At 42.3% G+C, this 18,970-nt stretch overlaps 1 protein-coding gene across 3 annotated transcripts in view; it reads left to right on the plus strand.

The window, feature by feature from the left end:
* The first annotated feature begins 452 nt into the window (after window positions 1–452).
* The window catches only part of LOC126182079 (dipeptidyl peptidase 9), a 191,777-nt gene continuing 173,259 nt past the window's right edge, over window positions 453–18,970 (plus strand). The window contains exons 1-3 of one of the 3 annotated variants that reach the window (XM_049924823.1): window positions 453–855; window positions 1,001–1,068; window positions 14,106–14,616. In XM_049924823.1, coding sequence (XP_049780780.1) covers window positions 14,128–14,616 — 489 coding nt within the window. In that variant the 5' untranslated portion in view covers window positions 453–855; window positions 1,001–1,068; window positions 14,106–14,127. Of the gene's footprint in view, window positions 1,069–14,105; window positions 14,617–18,970 lie in introns of all 3 variants that reach the window. The other 2 variants (XM_049924822.1, XM_049924824.1) reach the window with 2 other exon arrangements.

The following is an 18,970-nucleotide window of genomic DNA, read 5'->3' on the forward strand; positions in this document are numbered from 1 at the left end:
GGCACTGCTTTTTTGGGAGAACTACAAACTCTGTTGCATATACTTCAGCAATTCATCACTAGAATTTTAATAGGCGTACCCTTGGCTGCAGGTGGCACTTCCTTGGATCAGTTTTCTTGTCCATTATATTACGTAGTTACTGCTGAGAGGTCTGTATGAAGGGTCGTCTAGGAATTTGAGGAAAAGAATCAACAGGATCTGTATAATCAGCGTAGTTCTGAATTAATATTGGACGTATTATTAAAATATATACGGAAACCAGTTTGATATTTACGACACGATCTAATTCATGTAGGTTACTGAGGCCGACATTTGCACTTTTTGTTGATAAGAAGCCGAAGAAAAGTAAAAATACGTTTGTTCTAAGTGTTTCCAATTCAGTTGCACGACTTTTGGTTTGGTAATTGGCAACACAAGTTTGATCAGCATCGTGTATAAAACCTTTGGGGTAGCAGACTTCTGCTGTTTATGCGTTTTTGGACAGATTTTCATAGTTTTATTTACATGCCAATAGATGGCTCCTCCGGTAGCTAAGAAAGAAACCAAAACAACACATTCGCTATAAAATTTAGAGAGGGAGGATGGGGAAAACTGAGGTTTTTCTTTTTTAGTATAGGAAATTATATTTTTCAGAGGTGAGCCAGTATATGTCGTCCTGACGAACATTAACCTCAAATTCAACCGTCTACATATGTCTAACTCTCCCTTACCATAATACTGGATCTTGCCTAAGTTTGAACGATGTTTATGATTCATTCCGTGGTTTGTTTAAGTCTGTTTCCGGTTTACGAAGGAAGACGGTGCAGTTATAATAGACAGCTTGCCTCTACGGTAGTGGACGGTGGTGTGTGAGAGGTTATTGCACTCATTAATTTGACGTGAAGTACACTGTCATAACTGTTTGGAATGTTGGTGGTTGAAATAACTTAGTTTGTGTGGTGTCTTAGGCGCTATTATCTTAGCCTTGTGTGATTCAGAGAAACGAAATTGTCATTTACAGGATATTAAGCTAAAATGATAATCTAAAAAACCGGAAGCACACATACGACCAATTGGTTTATGACCACAGTGAGTATTTATGTATTTCATTTTATTATGTATGTTAGCGTACAGATTTTCGTGTTAACATTTTTTGAACTGTGTAAACAAATTTTGTGTAGCGTTGAAGGAGTTTAGATTTTTGGTGACAGGTAGGACAAACCAACTTTCATAACGGTCAGGCATACAACTTTCATTAGTAGGATCCAAATTGACCAATATGCCGTAAATTTACGGGATGTCTTGTGTGTTCTGACGCTGCAGAAGTGGAAATTACTTAGTTTCATAAAGACGTGCGGCAAGCATTTTTACATTAAATGTAACATCAGTTGTTATTTATCACACACACACACACACATATATATATATATATATATATATATATATATATATATATATATATATATATATTCCATGCAGGAGCTAATCTATCACATTGAGTACGAGACTCCTTAGACAACTATGTTCCTTTATAACAGTTATTTTACGAGAAAATAGTCAATATCAATCCATCTGTTCATACCTCCTTCTGCTTAGAAGTCCATTGCCACAGAAGGTGGAAACTGTAACATTCCGTGCCCATCTGTAGCATATTGCATAGTTGTCCATTAATTTACCTGTTTTCATTTAAAAATTATAATGGAGGAAAAGATATTGTCATTTTGAGGAAGTTTAAGGACTAGTCATTAACCTCTGAAATGGTAACTTGATTAATAGAAATGTATACAATGTAAAACCGCAATGAACTACTGTCCCTTTATCGTCCTAATTTACACATTTCATTCCATCTGCTTTTAGAGTAGACAACTTACATGTTGCTTATTCCCCTAGCGGAAAAAACCTATTATTATATTTTGTGGTGTTCATATATCACACAAATTATTTCTTTGAAAACAGTACAAACTTCTCTCAGATGTACTTGTAATGGCATTCTATATACATCGCAATATATGAACTATGAGAAGCATGCATATGACAATCTAAATTCTTTGGAAAGCAGACTTTGCATTCCCATGATTAGGCCATTCTGTGCATGGCAATCCCAGCAGTAATGGGCTTGAAAGAAAAGCTGTGTGTAACAACAGTGCCATTGTGCTCTAGTTATATGAACTTCTTTAACTAATTATATAAAATGTGGCAAAAGTTAAGTTATAGGGCCCTCCCCACCCTTATATATATATTTTATAGTTTCTACGCAATTTACATACATAATATGCACCAAAATACTCGTCAGAAACTTGTCCATTATACGATGATGGTTTTCTAAATTTTCCTTTCAGTGTGAATTTTGATATTAAAAACTTATACAGTATTTACCATGTAATATAGACTCTCCCAGTGTTTCATAAGTGAAAATGCTCTCTTAGAGGTAATTAAGCTATGGCATTTATATTCTTATCTCTTCAAAGTTTTGCTCCCACTTTTCTGTTATGATGCTGAACAGTAGTGTAGCATAAAAGGAAAGTTCTTCCACACTTTTATGAAAAAGGTGATTATTGTGTAACATTTGTCACTCTGTCATTAGCAGATGAGTGTTACTTGTTAAGTTTTAACAACTGTTGGTGCAGTGTTAGTATTTCATATGATACTAAGATGTGTTTCTTGTTAGTATGTGTGTTTTCTTGCATTGTGGTCAGATAGCTACTTCCTTGCTGTGCATCATGATGTTGGAAACCTGCGACCATTGCTTCTGTTATAATTGCACACCTGCTTTCTCAGATTAGTGTGGCTTTCTGAACTTTGCTTTTAGAAATAAATATTCTTTAGCTAGAGGATATTCGTTGGTAAAATCTATGTCTCTGTCATTGCTCTCTTGATCCTCCACTGTTGATTTCACATGTTGTTCTAACCGATTGATCATTTACTAATTTTATTCAAGTTTATATTTCGGCTATGTATTGTAACATTACACAAAATAAGACTGCTCTCTTTACTGAGGGACTGTTGTCATGACAAATTAGTGTCTTGGTAGTTTCTTTGGACTCACTTCACTGTGTCATCAGTGTCAGTCATTTCTGTGGCAGTGGATGAACAGTTAATTACGTATGTGCCTTTGGCCATTGCTGGAAAATGTAGTAAGTCTGTTTCAAAGGAATGAAGACCTGAAGGTTCAAATTTTGTGCATGTAGCAGTATATTTAGTTAATGATGGTTGTCTTCTTATTAGAAAACTGACTGGAGCTTATATATGGGTGTTTATTCCTTCCACTATTAGAAACATTCTTCATGTTCTTTCCTATGAAGTTTTACAGGAGCTCAAGAACTCCTATACTAAACTGCTTATTATATGTTGCTAACTCATTGATTTGGATGAAACTCGATAAAGTGTAACTTGGAAAACAAACTTTAAATGTTCTTATACCATAACAGTGTGTTCCTTAGTAACATGATTAGTGTGTTGAAGTAGTAGGCCTACTTCACCAAGCTTACACCTCACCTAAACTCCTGCTGTGTTGAACTGAACAAGTTGGGCCAGACTAGGTTGGAGAAAGAATTTTATGTTTTATAATGACTGAAAAATGTAAGATTAATACCATTTCTCTGATGCATTTCTTTGCCTGATCTGTTACTATGCAGACACATAGGAACGGAATTCAGAATCTTCATTTCAGTGGATCAGCATTTGAAAACATATACCGATAAACTTTTACTGCTAACAAGGTTATCTAGTCACTGAATGTAGATAACAAAATTGTGTATTGTGGTGTCCAGTGAGACCTTTGTGTTTTTTAAATTTTTCACCATCTACTAGTGGATCCCTTGTAAAATATCTCTAAATTAGAATAGCCTTTCCTTTCCCCTAGACGAAGTCTAGATGGATATCATGAACTAACAACCACGATAAAATCTTGTATCATGGTTGTTAGTTCATGATTCATACATCATCGATTCATACACTCACACTTGTTGCATAAATCCCACCAAGGATATGGGATGAAGCAAATCACACATCATTTAGAAGAGGCAGCTTCTGTAGACTACATCTGTAAAATACACCAACAACCAATTAAAACTACTGGTAACGTACTCACATCAAAATCTATCAATATAAGCAGAAAACAGCTTCTTTTATAAGAGCTCAACATTTTCCTTGTACACTAACCAGTTGCTGTTTTTATCCAATACTTCAAACTAAGTATATGAACTGGTGAGCCAAACAATATGACCACTGCCTACCATGAGACTGAATGCCTCCTGTTTGGAACGCAGGCACGTTATAGGGTAAGAAAGTTTATAAACAAAGCAAAGAGGAATGGGAATCTTTCTGATGATGATGATGATGATGATGATGATGATGATGATGATGATGATGATGACCACAAATGGTGAAGTCCACAGATATTAGTGACTTTGATGGATGGCATATTTTGATGGCATGGTATCTGGGGATGAACACACCAGAAATAGTGAAACTTACCGGTGGTTCAGATACTACTGTTGTGAGCATCTTGAGAAGAGATTGAAGGGCTGAGAAACCATGAGTAGGCAGCAAGGTGTTGGACATCTACGGCCCATCACAGAATGTGGAGGTTTGCCTACTCTTTTAAGTGAGATAGACAGATATGTGGGAGATTTGGTGATAGAGCACAGTGCTAGTGCAGGTACGTCACAGGATAATAAAGTCTGGACAGTGGATCAATGGAAATGTTTTGCCTTGTGGGATGAATCATGTTTCTTGTTATGTCAGATTGATAGTCATGAAGAGGTATGCCATCATCCGGGCAATTGGCCGCTCAGAGCATGCACTACACAACAGGCATGTTGGGATTAGTATTAGGCTATAGAGGACACTCGTCTGGGTTTTCCTGGCATCTGTTGTAGTAACTGAAGGCACCATGACAGGGTAGATTACGTGAACATTATTCTGGAGCAGGATCATTGCTTCACACGTGAGATCTTTCTCATCTATGATGTCATTTTCCAGCAGGATAAAATCCATGTCACAAATCCAGTCGCATTCGGGAGGACAATGGTTCAATCCTGCATCTGACCATCCTGATTTAGTTTTTCTGTGATTTCCCTAAATCACTCCAGGCAAATGCCGAGATGGTTCCTTTGGAAGGATCCAACGAGACCCATGACCTCGCTATTTGGTCTCTTCCCCCAAACAACCCAACCTAAATCCAGAGTAGTGCTACAGTTGTTTTTTGCGGTTTGATAGTTAACTCAAGCTGATGGCTTGGGTACTAAATTCTCCTGACATGAACTGGATGGAATACTTCTGGGGTGGTATTCTGTTATTTAACACCAGCTCTTTTATCATAAACCATTGGCCTGTAATTTATGGGAATTGCATGATCTGTGCATGAATATCTGGTACCATATAACCCCCCAGAAATGTACTTGGGACTTGTTAAGTCCACACCATCCAGATTTGCTGCTGTATTGTGTTCCATAGGGATCCACATGTTATTGAGCAGGTGGTCATAATGCTTAGGCTCATCAGTGTGTATGTAAATTTTTGTACTACTACGTTTTGGGCTGTAAATGTCATCGTTCATCCAAAATTCACTTGTATTATTCACTGTTAATGCAATTAGGGGGAAAATGTACAGGCCTGTGTGTGGAGAAACCAAGGTTCTGCTGCAAGATATTAGTATTCGAGCTTTGTATAATACTCGTACTGCTTGCTTCTCTAGAATTAATACTTGTTTACCTGCATTGCTCCTGAAGATTATGCCTTACTATACTGTTGTGTGAAAGTGTAATAGCTATTCTGGTCAGCACAATGGAAAGGGTCCCCCCCCCCTCCCCCCCCCCCCCACTCACAGCTCTTTTGTAAGGTTGTGCTTGGCTCACATGGGTTCCCAACCCTTGCTGTTGTCCTTCCTTTTCCATGCCGCATGTCTGTCCTTCTCCTATTGTGCCTCTCCTCTCTTGGGGACTATGTCTTGTGCACAATCAGGAACCCAAAACTTGTGAAATTTCATTTTTGTCCCTTATTGTTCTGATTTCTCCTGCCCAATCCTCCGCTTCGGCATTTGTGGTTTCCATTTTTTTGTCTTTCCTCCTCACTATGCTTGTCCGAAGGGTGGCTTGTGCACAGGGCACGGGTGATTTCCAACCTCCCCCCCCCCCCCCCCCCCCCCACCAAATCCGAGTTTGTGCTCCATGTTCCATCACTAATGATCTTGTTGGTGACGGGATGCTAAACGCTAATATTCTCCTTCTCCTCCTCCTCCTCCTCCTCCTCCTCCCCCCCCCCCCCCCCCCAGAACTTGGGTTGACAGATAGGGCTCACACGTACCCCCCGATAAAGATCAGGCCCAGGGAGGGATGATTGTTTGAGCTGTTATCTTTCCAGTTGTTGATTGGCCCCTCTGCATGGGGTTCGGGAGGTGTGACCTGAGGCGTGATCAATCACCGAAGGCGAGTGTGCTTCCCTCTGTGGGGGCCACCAGAAGGAAGGAGCACGTCATTAGAGGTGCTGGTAATCACGGGTATTCCCCCATGATGAAGAGTACTTCAGCTCCATCAACACAACCTCCATCTAATATATAAAAATGGAATGAGCCCAAAGACACAATGAAGCTTCCAGATGCACACCACTATCTCATGGTGTCATGCACAGGAGGAGGTCAGACCTTTTCTACTGTGAATCCAATAGTCATTCATGGAGGGTATAGATACAGCTGGAAGCCCACAAAAGCCGTACATTCCCGTTCGCAATGGAACTCTGCTTCAGGAGGCAGACAGTGCCTGTCAAGCCCAAAAACTGCTTAAAACTACACTCTTCCATGCAGATCCTGTTCGTGTAGAGACTCATCGAATACTGAATTCTTCATGTGGTGTCATATACACTCAGCTGCTTGATGGTATGGCTGAGGGAGCTATTCAACATTATCTCTCTTATCAGGGCACGACTGCAGTCCATCGGGTTATGAAGAGAGCTAATGCAGAATTAGTGCCTACCTGCACCCTTTTCTTAATGTTTGGTCAAAGCTCCTGTCAAAGCTCAAGGCAGTCTATGAAGTCTTAAACATCAGACCTTATGTACTGCACCCAACACATTGCTGCCAATGTGAACATTATAACCATGCTTGCATTTCCTGTAAAAACACAGCCAATTGTGTAACTTGTGGTGAGGATGTTCATGAGGGAGATTGCCCACCTCTTCCCAGCAGCATCCACTGCACTGGCAACCATGCTGCTTCATCCAAATGCCTGGTGTGCCTTGATGAGCAAGTTGTTTGGGAGAGCCAGGTGAAGCAAAAGATACCCCTCAGTATTGCTCACAAAATATTAGCTAGCCAAAAGCCTTGCATAGTACTATCTGACTGTTACAGTGCAGCTAGAATAGACCCAAGATCCTTTCTTACCTGTCATTTTTTTTACCTTTGTCTTACGACTGTTCTTTGGACTTTTGAACATTTCACTCTTTTCACCTTTTTAACGCTTTTTCTCTCACCTTTTTTTACTTTTAAAATTCTGGTCCCCTTTTTGGGTTTGATCTCCATTTTCCAAATTTTACCGAAGTGTAGGTCATTTGAGGAAGGATGTTTGACTGTGGTGCATTATGTCTCCAATGTGTGCTGGTATCTTTTGCACCTACCAATCAAGGGGTCTACCTCTCCACCCGAAATCCAGTGCAATAGCCAATGCGCCATGGTGGGGTTGTCATGCACCCTCTTGGTTGTAGCTTCCTGACAATGCAGAGATCATACTGTCACCCATTTTTTGACACCTATCCTTGTCAGCCAAGGGGTAGGTGCCTGTCCACTCTGGAGTACTGGGACTCCAGGCAACGGCTATTGTGCCAAGTGGCCTTTTGCCTTTGTGGAGTGGCGCCAACGGGAAGAGCCTCTGATTAGAGTGAGCGGCTTAGGGGCGGATGATCTGCAATGAAACAGATCAAACATAATTATGGCTTTGATTTTAATGCAGAAGTTTACAATCCTATGGCATTTTTGTCACTGACATGCCTCAAGACGAGAGCCAGGCAAGGAGAAATGGAAGTGGACAGTTTATCAAGTTCTTGGTTTGTTCCTGCACTGTTGGTGGCTCTTTTGCTACAATGAAACCAATGTTTTTCATTGAATATGCGTAGTCATGATTTGGCAACAGGGGTGATTAGACGTTTCAAGGTGGCCCCCTGTCCACAGGCTGTGGGCCAAAGAAAAGTATGGTCCGCTTCTCTCCTGGGAGATAAAATGGGGAACTCTTCACAGAATTTGAAGTCTCAGAAGGATAAACAGAAAGATAAGCTACCTGCTGAGGCTTCGGATGTTCCGCTCTCCAGCCCTGCAGTGGTTGAGCTTATGCACACGGATGAAGGATCACACAGTCAGATGGACCACAACGTGATCGTGAAGTAATCACACTCATCTTTTCCATTTGCTGCTTTCTCAGACCTGACTCCAATGCTCCTTGAGTGGAACTGTAACAGCTACTGTCGCCATTTGACTGAACTTGTCATTTAATGGCTGCTTACTCCATAATTGGCATAGCACTTCAGGAAACACAGTTTATGGCAACACATGTATGTGCTCTGAAAAGCTACAGCCTCTACCGTACCAATTGCATTAATGTCGAGAGCGCATCCAGAGTGGTCTGTATCCTCAAAAGCTCTGATATTTTCAGTGAGAAGTTCCCTGCACCCCTCAGCTATTGATCTGGTTCATTGACATGTCCACGGTGGTCTTTGTGACAGTGTCTGTTTTCCTATCGTTCTCTCCCTCTCCAGTCACAAACATCTAGAACATGCTCTACGTTGGTCACTTTTGAAAGCTGATTGGCAGGCTTTCTCCTCTACAGCCACTGTTGCAGCCAGTTATGTGACAGATTTTCACAAATTGGAACAGGATACTGTTGATACTATTACTAATGCTGCAGCAGTGATTATACCCTACTCCTCTGGCTCATCCCTATGACAGCCAGTGCTATGGTGGTCTGAAGATATCGTGACTGTCATTAGGGAACATTGCAGGGCACTTCAACAGCACAAGCACCATCACTTTACAGATAATTTAATACATTCAAGAGACTCTGGACAAAAGTATGGTTTTTAATAAAGAAAATGAAGCAGGAGTGTTGGGAGCACTTTGTCTCGACTGTGTGATCCTACACCCTATTGTTCCAAGTATAGACTAAGCTCCACCACATTCGTGGCAATCCACCATCCTCTGTGGTTCCTGGCATCCCTATCAATGGTAACATCTGCACTGATCCCATGGTACATTCTGAATGTTTTGCAGTATGCTTCGCTAAAGTCTCCGGTTGCAGTACCATCCTCATTTCCTGACCCAGAAGCACCTTATTGAGTGCCATCTGCTATCTTTCCATGCACATGGCTCTCTATCAGATAATGTCCCTTTTGCTAAGTACGACTTTTGCAGCACTTTGGCAGTGTGTTGAGATACGGCCCCTGGACCCGACAAAATCCATCTTTGTACTGACAGCATGAGACATATCCTCAGGCTTTTTAGTCGCATTTGGTGGGAGGGAGTATTTCCCTCTCAGTGGTGGGAAGATATTACACTCAAGAGCCAAAGAAACTGGTCCATCTGTCTCATATTGTGTAGTAGGGCCCCTGTGAGCACGCAGAAGTGCCACAGCATGACATTGCATGAACTCAGAGTAATGTCTGAAGTAGTGGTGAAGGGAATTGACTCCATGGATCCTGCAGGGCTGTCCACAGATTTTTAAGAGTATGAGGGGGTTGAATTCTCTTGTGAACAGCATGTTGCAAGGCATCCCAGATATGCTCAATAATATTTATGTCAGGGGTGTTTGGTGGCCAGCAGAAGTGTTTAAATACTTTCCGGGATGCGAGGTCGTGGTCCAAGAACTTTTCTGCTCCTTACGTTTCGTCCAGGACTGCGCTGGACTTCCTCAGAGGCGCTGCTCCGCTGAGTCTTGCAAGACTCAGCGGAGCAGCGCCTCTGAGGAAGTCCAGCGCAGTCCTGGACGAAACGTAAGGAGCAGAAAATTTCTTGGACCACGACCTCGCATCCCGGAAAGTATATAAACAGCCATGTCAACCGGTCGTGAAAGCCTTCATTCTACAATCAGAAGTGTTTAAACTCAGAAGAATGTTCCTAGAGCCACTCTGTAGCAATTATGGATGTGTGCATTGTCCTGCTGGCACTGCTCAAGTCTGTCAGAATGCACAAAGGACATGGATGGATGCTGGTATCAGAAAGGATGCTTACATATGTGTCACCTATCAGAGTCGTATCTAGATGTATCAGGGGTCTCATATCACTCCTACTACACATGCTCCACACCATTACAGAGCCTCCACCAGCTTGAACAGTCCCCTGCTTACATGCAGTGTCCATGGATTCAAGAGGTTGTCTGCATACCTGTACACATCCATCCGCTCGATACCATTTGAAACAAGACTCATCCCACCAGGCAACATGTTTCCAGTCACCAACAGTACAATGTCAGTGTTGATGGGCCCAAGCGAGGTGTAAAGCTTTGTGTCATGCAGTCATCGAGGGTACATGCGTGGGCCTTCATGTCCAAAAGCCCATGTCGATGATGTTATGTTGAATGGTTCGCACGCCGACACTTGTTGATGTCCAGCATTGAAATCTGCAGCAATGTGCAGAAGGGTTGCACTTCTGTCATGTTGAATGATTCTCTTCAGCCGTTGTTGGTCCCGTTCTTGCAGGATCTTTTTCCGGCCGCAGTTATGTCGGAGATTTGACGTTTTACTGGATTCCTGATATTCATGGTACACTTGTGAAATAGTCATATGGGAAAATCCCCACTTCATCGCTACCTCGGAGATGCTGTGCTCTATCACTCGTGCGCTGACCATAACACCAAGTTGAAACACATTTAAATCTTGATAACCTGCCATTGTAGCAGCAGTAACTGATCTAACACCTGTGCCAGAAACTTGTTGCCTTATATGGGAATTGCCAACCACAGTGCCACTATCTTCTGCCCGTTTACATACCTCTGTATTTGAATACCCATGCCTGTACCAGTTTCTTTGGCACTTCAGTGTATTACGCCTGTCCTAAAACAGGGAAAGGACCCACATATTTTAACTTTCTATTGGCCAATCTCTCTGACAAATGGGTTGTGATCAACTGCATCTTTGTTGGTGCCTTGAAGCCGGAGGGCATATATCACGATTCCAGAGTGGGTTTCAGGCTTTCCAGTCCACCACAGATCATTTGGTTCATTTGGAATGTGCAATGCACAGTGCTTTCATGCATCTCTTGATTGCTGTGTTCTGTGATCTACAGAAGGCATTTGATATCACTTACCAACATCACATCCTATCTACACTGGATGAGTAGGGTTTCTATGGCAGTATATCCATTTTTGTCCAGAGTGTTGCTTCTCTCCGATTTTTGAGGTCCTGGTAGGTTCGACTCCCAGCAACCAATATGTACAGGAAACTGGAGTCCCTCAGGGATCAGTTCTGACCATAATGCTGTTTGCTATCGCCATCAATGGTATTGTTAACGCAGTGGGCCCCACAGTCTTCCTGTCACTGTACTTGGATGATCTTTGTCTGTACTGTGCCTCTGCATCAGTGCGCACTGCTGCGTGCCATCTACAGGGTGCTGTCTGGAGAGCACATGACTGGGCCCTGAATCATGGCTATCAATTTTCTCTTGCAAAATCACGAGTTATGCATTTTTGATGACTCTGGACTGTGCACCCACACATAAAAATTTATCTTGTTAACCAGTTACTTGAATTCACTGAAACTTTCCAATTCTTAGGTACTTTATTTGACAATGAGCTAATTGCATGAAGCAGCTGAATGATCTCTGTTTTTCCTCATGGTGCGTGGACTGCACAGTTCCGAGATTTTACAAAGTGCTGATTTTATCCCACTTTGACTTGGATGTGTTGCAGATTGGTCAGCAGCACCATCCCTACTGAGGTTGCAGGACTCTTTTCGCCACACTGGCATGTGGTTGGCAACAGGGGCCTTCCATATGAGGCCTGTTGACATCCTCCTGCCTGAAGCAGGTGTCCCACTACTGTGTGTTAGATGACAACAGCTTCTGGCAAGTTACACAGTCACAATTTGTCAGATGTCCACCCATCCATGTCACCCAACTCTGTTCCACAACCAACAGTTCAGACTGTTTGCGCATTGTCCAAAACTGGGTAGACCAGCTGTGATTTGACTCGATGTTCCACTGAAGGACCTCCAACAGCCCTCGTTAGTCTGTGTTCATAGAGCTACCTCTTGACACCCCCTCCTCCCTCCCTCCCTCCCTCCCTCCCTCCCTCCCTCCCTCCCTCCACCCGTGGGTTGGTGGGCTGTACCATGTCCTGTGATATGCATGGACCTCTTCTGTGGTGCCAAGATTGATACTGCTCCTACCTTTCAGCAACTCCTATTTCTTTCAATCCTCCACAATTATTCTAATTTGGTAGGCATCTACACAAACGGATAGAAAGTCAATGAAAAGGTCTGTTACGCTTTTGCACATTTAAGGGGTCACGAGAAGCACTCCGTGGTGAGTGCCTGCAGGTTATACATTGCAGAGTTGGTTGCCATCTCTCAGGTTTTGCAGTATGTCAAATCCCAGGTTATGACAAACTGTCTGATCTGTAGTAGTTCCAGGAGTTGCTTAAACAGCATAACCCTGTGCTACCCCAAAAATCTTTTGGTAACTAACATCCAGGACCAACTGGCTGACCTCTACAGCTCAGGAAAGACAGTGATCTTCATCTGGACACTGAGCTACATAGGCATTCCAGGAAATGAACTTGCTGATTGTCTAGCTAAAGATGCAACTACAGGAGATCAACTTGACGTTGGGGTACTGGGTACAGATTCACAATTACAGCTTCGACGCAATATTTTGAGGCTCTGGGAATTGGTGTGGCTTACATCTTTCCAGGCCTCTCGGGAAGATGCCATTGTGTTGTGCCGACTACACATCAGCCACACGAGACACACACGAGTTCCTTCTGCATCAGGATAATTCTCCTCACGGCAGCTGCGGTAGTCTACTGATGATAGCGCATGTTCTTGTTGAGTGCACCCAACTGGCCCGTCTGGGGCACACACTCCGCTTGCCTACCTCAGATGCTTGCAGATGACGTGATAGCTCTTACCGAATTGTTGCATCTCTTAAGGGAAAGTGGATTTTACGCTAACATAAAATACTCCTCCAGTTCCATTGTTAGGGGTGGTTGTAGGGGGGGGGGGGGGGCGGTGGCGAGAGCCTCCCCCTGTGACTTCAAAGTGACTGCAGGTTATTCTCCCCCCCCCCCCCCCTCCCCTCCTTCCCTCCTTGTTTTGCCTTTAGACCCTCTTGTGCAAGACACTGCCTGGATGATCTCTCTTTTCTTTTACCTATAATGTTAAAACTACTGTCACGCCCTTTTAAACTCTTTAACTTATTTATATAGTTTGAGCAGCTAAATCTCCATATTTTTGCTTGTTACCTTTTTACATGTTTCCATCATGAGGGACTGATGACCCAGTAGTCTCGTCCCTTTAAACACAAATCACATTAGTTCTCTTAAAGTTCCAGGTGAACGAACATTTGTGTCAGAAAGCTCAAGGTCTTAAAAATGTTATACCGTTACTATTTATTTTATGTGATTTTTACATAATTTATAAGAAAATTTAGTTTTAAATTTTTTTCTAATATCTGTACCAGTCCAGTATGATAATATATGCTCTAAAATCTCATAATGTTGTAACTATATTTATCATTAGTTAGGAATGACTTATTAAAGTCACTCTCTAAACAATGGAAAGTACAGGTCGGATCTTCAACGATTGTGAAAAGGATAGATTGCTGGTCACCATAAAGATGTCACATTGAATTACAGACAGGCACAATGAAAAGACTGTTACGCTTTTGGCCAAAGCCTGCATCACAAACAGAAACACATTCTCTTTCACACAAGCAAGCACACCTCACACACACGACAGCTATCTCTGGCTGTATAGGTCAGACTGTAGTCATGCGTGTCTGCAACTCAGCGTCTCATCTTTATGGTGAGTACCAATCCATCCTTTCCATAACTGTTAAAACCCCTCTTTGCTTTATTTGGAGACAACTATTAATGTGTGAAAATGTTACTGAATAAGTTGATGAATGTGATGTTCCTTTTCAATCTTCTTAGGGTGCTGTCATAAAACTGGAGGATGTCAAGCAGTGGAGCTGGAGATTTGGATGTACTGGAGACAGCTGGTAACACAGTTAGGTCAGGTCCACCTAGATCATGGGCTCGGCTGCGGACTGTAGTGCACGAACTGAGACGACAACTTTCGTCACTTTCAACTGCAGTACCATCACAAATCTCATTCAGGCCTTTACCAGACGGCCGTACTCGGATATACTTTCTGGGCACACCAAAGCGTGGTTGGGAGACAGCGCTGCTCTATGCTGATGCTGGTCCTGGCCCTGGTCCTCCTCCGGGCCCTTACGCTTTGCCCTGGCAGCACGCTGTTGAAGGCGGCTTTCCCAGGGGTATAGCAACAGGAGCAGGCCGCTCGCGTGAGGAGCAGCTGTTGTGGGAGCGGCGCAGGCTTGCTTCATTTGGTGTAGCATCGTACGAATTGCACCCTGCCTCTGGGAAGATCATTTTTCCTGCTGGTGGTAGCCTCTTCCAGTGTTTGGACACTGGTTTCTCGGTAAGCCTCTCAGTGAAATATTTTTGCCAGCTTTCAGTCCTTTATATAAAAACATTGTTTCATGCCTTAATGTTAATGCTTCCTTATGATGAAAGTTCATTCAATTTGCACATGTTTAAACTTGAAAGTTAAAGTTGAGGAAAAATTGACTTTGTGTGTGTTCAAGGTTGTATTATGTTTAACATGATCAGAATTGAGGAGTTGCTTAAAAAATAGCTTGCCAAAAAAGATATTTTTCAAGAGACAAAAAAAAATATTCTAAATAATTTTATATTATTTCATTCTCAGGTAAATTTTTTATGTTGCTTCCTGGACAAACTTGAAATGTTCCTGTGACTTCCGAGGAATGTATATGGCATTCTTACACCGAGATACATGACCTAGGCATAGCTTCAGGGATTGTTTTTCAATGATATAGGGGAGTGTGCTAAAATATAGTTTCAGGCCCTGGACCTTACTTACACCCCTGTAAAAAGAATGTTATTAATAGAAATCAACAACAGTTAAGTTTTTAAAAATTTTTTAGGCTATGTATAAAGAACACCCCTTGCCTCTTGGCATTGTGTGTTGTGGATAATGTGTTGGTATTGCTAGAGTAAAAAAAATTCCAAAAAAATCACCACTGAAGATTAGATCATTTCAGAGTGCTGTTATGTAGAAAACATTTTGAGCATTTTAATAGATCACTGATATCTGAGTGTATTGTAAGTTACATAATAATGAAATTGCTGGTTAGATTTTCATGTGTTGAAACTTTTTCCTTTTATTTAAATTCTATACTTACTATTAAATATAAATATTAATGAACAATTATTACATCTACATCTATACTCGGCAAACCACTGTCGAGGTGCATGGCAGAGGCTGCATACCACTGTACCAGTTATTAGTGTTTCCTCCTGTTCCATTCACATATGGAGTCCAGGAAGAATGATTTTTTGAATATTTATGCACATGCAGTAATTATTATAATCTTATGATCCCTATGTGAGCGATATGTAGGGGATGGTGGTAGATTTCTAGGGTCATCATTTCAAGCTGGTTCTTGAAACTTTGTTAGTAGACTTTCTCAGGACAGTTTATGGCTATCTTCAAGAGTCTTCCAGTTCATATCCTTCAGTATCTCTGTGACACACTCCCATGGATTAAACAAACCTGTGACCATTCGTGCTGCCCTTCTCTGTATATGTTCAATATCCCTGTTAGTCCTATCTGGTGCAGGTCCCATACACTTGAGCAGTATTCTAGGACTGGTCGCACAAGTGATTTGTAAGCAATCTCCTTTGCAGGCTGATTGCAATTGTCCAGTATTCTACCAGTAAACCAAAGTGTACCACTTGCTTTGCCCACTACTGAATCTATGTGATCATTCTACTTCATATTTCTGCAAAGTGTTACACCCAGGTATTTGTATGAGGTGGCCAGTTCAACAGGTTCACAGGTATTACAGTCATAGGATACTATATTTTTTCATTTTGTGAAGTGCAAAATTTTACATTTCCGAACATTAAGAGCAAGTTGGCAATCTCTGCACCACTTTGAAATCTTATCAAGGTCTGACTGAATACCAACCTTTCCAATAGCAAACCTGACATTTGAAGCCTGCCTTGAACATTTCCGACCATGATCCCTACTTGATCCACCACCACTACCTCAGAATCATCCTTTACAAGCCTTCCAAGAATTCCTCACATCCAGAATTGCTTCACAACCCTTCCTCAGGTCCCTACAACATGACCCTAACCTTTCTTCTGCAGAACTCCAGTCTCTGTGTTCCCTAAAAGCTAACGACTCTATCATTATCCTCCCAGTGGATAAAGGATCTACCACTGTGGTACTTGACTGACAGGAGTATGTTAGTGAAAGTCTGTGCCAGTTGTCTGGCACCTCTACACACAGCTTCTGCCATCAAGATCTCATACCTGTGATTCATATTGACCTGCAGTCCTTCCTTAAAACCTCAGGCCCTTCACAAGGACTAACCCCTCAATCCATATAACTTCTTACCCCACCCAAACCGTGCACCCCTGCCTTTTATCATCTTCCTGGGATCCACAAACCCAATCATCCTGGCTGCCCTGTAGTTGTTGTCTTTTAAAGCATTCACTAACCGTATATCTGCCTTAGTTGATCAACATCTGCAACACATAGCATAGACTTATGTCCTGTAGTAAAAAAACCATCCATTTCCATGATCATCTGAAATCTGTGCCTGTCCCACTCCCACCACACACCTTGCTTGTTACCATTGATGCCACCTCCCTCTATACAAACATCCTCCACATACATGGTCTGCCTGTTGCTGAACATTTCCCCAATCAGCACCCACCTGATTCCAAACCTATGACATCCTTCCTGCTCACCTTAATCAACTTTCTTACCAACTACTACTTCAGCTTTGAGGGACAGACATACCAACACATCAAGGGTACAGCCATGGGAACCAGAATGGCTGCTTCCTATGCCATCCTTTTCGTGGGTCATTGGAGGGGGCTTTCCTGGGATACATAAGCCTTCAGCCCATGGTTGATGACGTCTTTGCCATATGGACTCATGGTGGGGCTGACCTAAAATTCCTGGTATCTCTAAATACCTTCTCCCATTTAAATTTCACATGGTCCTATTCCAAATTCTGTGCCACTTTCCTTATGTTGATCTTGCCCTCATCTAAGGCCAGTTACACACTTAAATCCACGTTAAACTAACAAACAACAGTACTTACATTTTGACAATTGCATTTGAGGCAAACATATTTGTTTGGGTGCAGACACTTTACAGTAATACACCACCATTCTCACCTCAGCCTCCATTGGATATATTTACCCCACCAGCCTGTTCAAAAGCAGATTTCCCAGGCCATCACGTCCAATCCTGGTACTGCCAATCACTCCAAAGAACAATTGTGGAGCATACTGCTTCTCACTCAGTACTATCCTGGTTTTGAATGTATTAATCAAATACTTCAAGGCCATGACTTCCTAAAATCATGCCCTGAAATAAGATCCATTCTGTCTCAGATTTTGCACACCACACCTAGAATAGCTTTTCATGCCACCCAATCTGCGCAATATCCTTGTCAGATCCTATGCTCCTTCTGCACCCACTATCCTACCTTTATCTCCTACCCTTATGACTGTTCCTGCTGCAAGACTTGCCCTGTGCACTCTCTTACCACCATCCTTACCAGCCCTGTAACTGACAAAACATTTAATATCAAAGGGAGAGGCACCAGTGGAACGACACATCATGTACCATCTGTTATGTAAACACTCTTCACTCTTTTATATGAGGACGACTACCAACAAGTTACCAGACAAGATAAATGGACATAGGCAGAGGGTGTATACTGGCAACACACAATATCCTGTTGCAGAGCATGCTGTACTATGCAACTCATGACCTAAGTGCCTGTTTCACTACACGCACCATCTGTATACTTTACCCAGACACTAGTTTCTCAGAACTCTGTAGGTGGGAACTAGTGCTACAACACATCATTGGTTCTCGCCACCCACCTGGCTTTAATTAATGTTAATTTCTTCCGTTTTAGCATTTCTTCACAGTAGCTGCTCCTGTCTTCATTCAGCTTAAGTTCTCTGTATCTTTCATTTTATGACGTGTCTGTTTTTCGCTATCCCCCTCCCATCTCTGTTATATACAGTGCAATTGGCTTTTCACTATTATTAACTCATGCACAATTTTTAACTGTAATCTCTGCCTTGCATATTACCCTTTTTCCATCTTTAAGCTCTTGGATTTTCAAATCTCGTCCAGTGCAGTCCCCAACAATCAGTCTTTTCTTCTCTCTCCGTCTGGTAAATCTCCCCTGACCCAGTGTTATGAGTGACTTTTCCAAACTGTACCTCTTTTCCTAAACCTCTAGAGTCCTTTTATGAGGTGCATTCAAGTTCTAAGGCCTCCGATTTTTTTTCTAATTAACTACTCACCCGAAATCGATGAAACTGGCGTTACTTCTCGACGTAATCGCCCTGCAGACGTACACATTTTTCACAACGCTGACGCCATGATTCCATGGCGGCGGCGAAGGCTTCTTTAGGAGACTGTTTTGACCACTGGGAAATCGCTGAGGCAGTAGCAGCACGGCTGGTGAATGTGTGGCCACGGAGAGTGTCTTTCATTGTTGGAAAAAGCCAAAAGTCAGTAGGAGCCAGGTCAGGTGAGTAGGGAGCATGAGGAATCACTTCAAAGTTGTTATCACGAAGAAACTGTTGCGTAATGTTAGCTCGATGTGCGGGTGCATTGTCTTGGTGAAACAGCACACGCGCAGCCCTTCCCAGACGTTTTTGTTGCAGTGCAGGAAGGAATTTGTTCTTCAAAACATTTTCATAGGATG

The sequence above is a fragment of the Schistocerca cancellata genome, chromosome 1, assembly GCF_023864275.1.
Source record: "Schistocerca cancellata isolate TAMUIC-IGC-003103 chromosome 1, iqSchCanc2.1, whole genome shotgun sequence".
Lineage (NCBI taxonomy): Eukaryota > Metazoa > Arthropoda > Insecta > Orthoptera > Acrididae > Schistocerca > Schistocerca cancellata.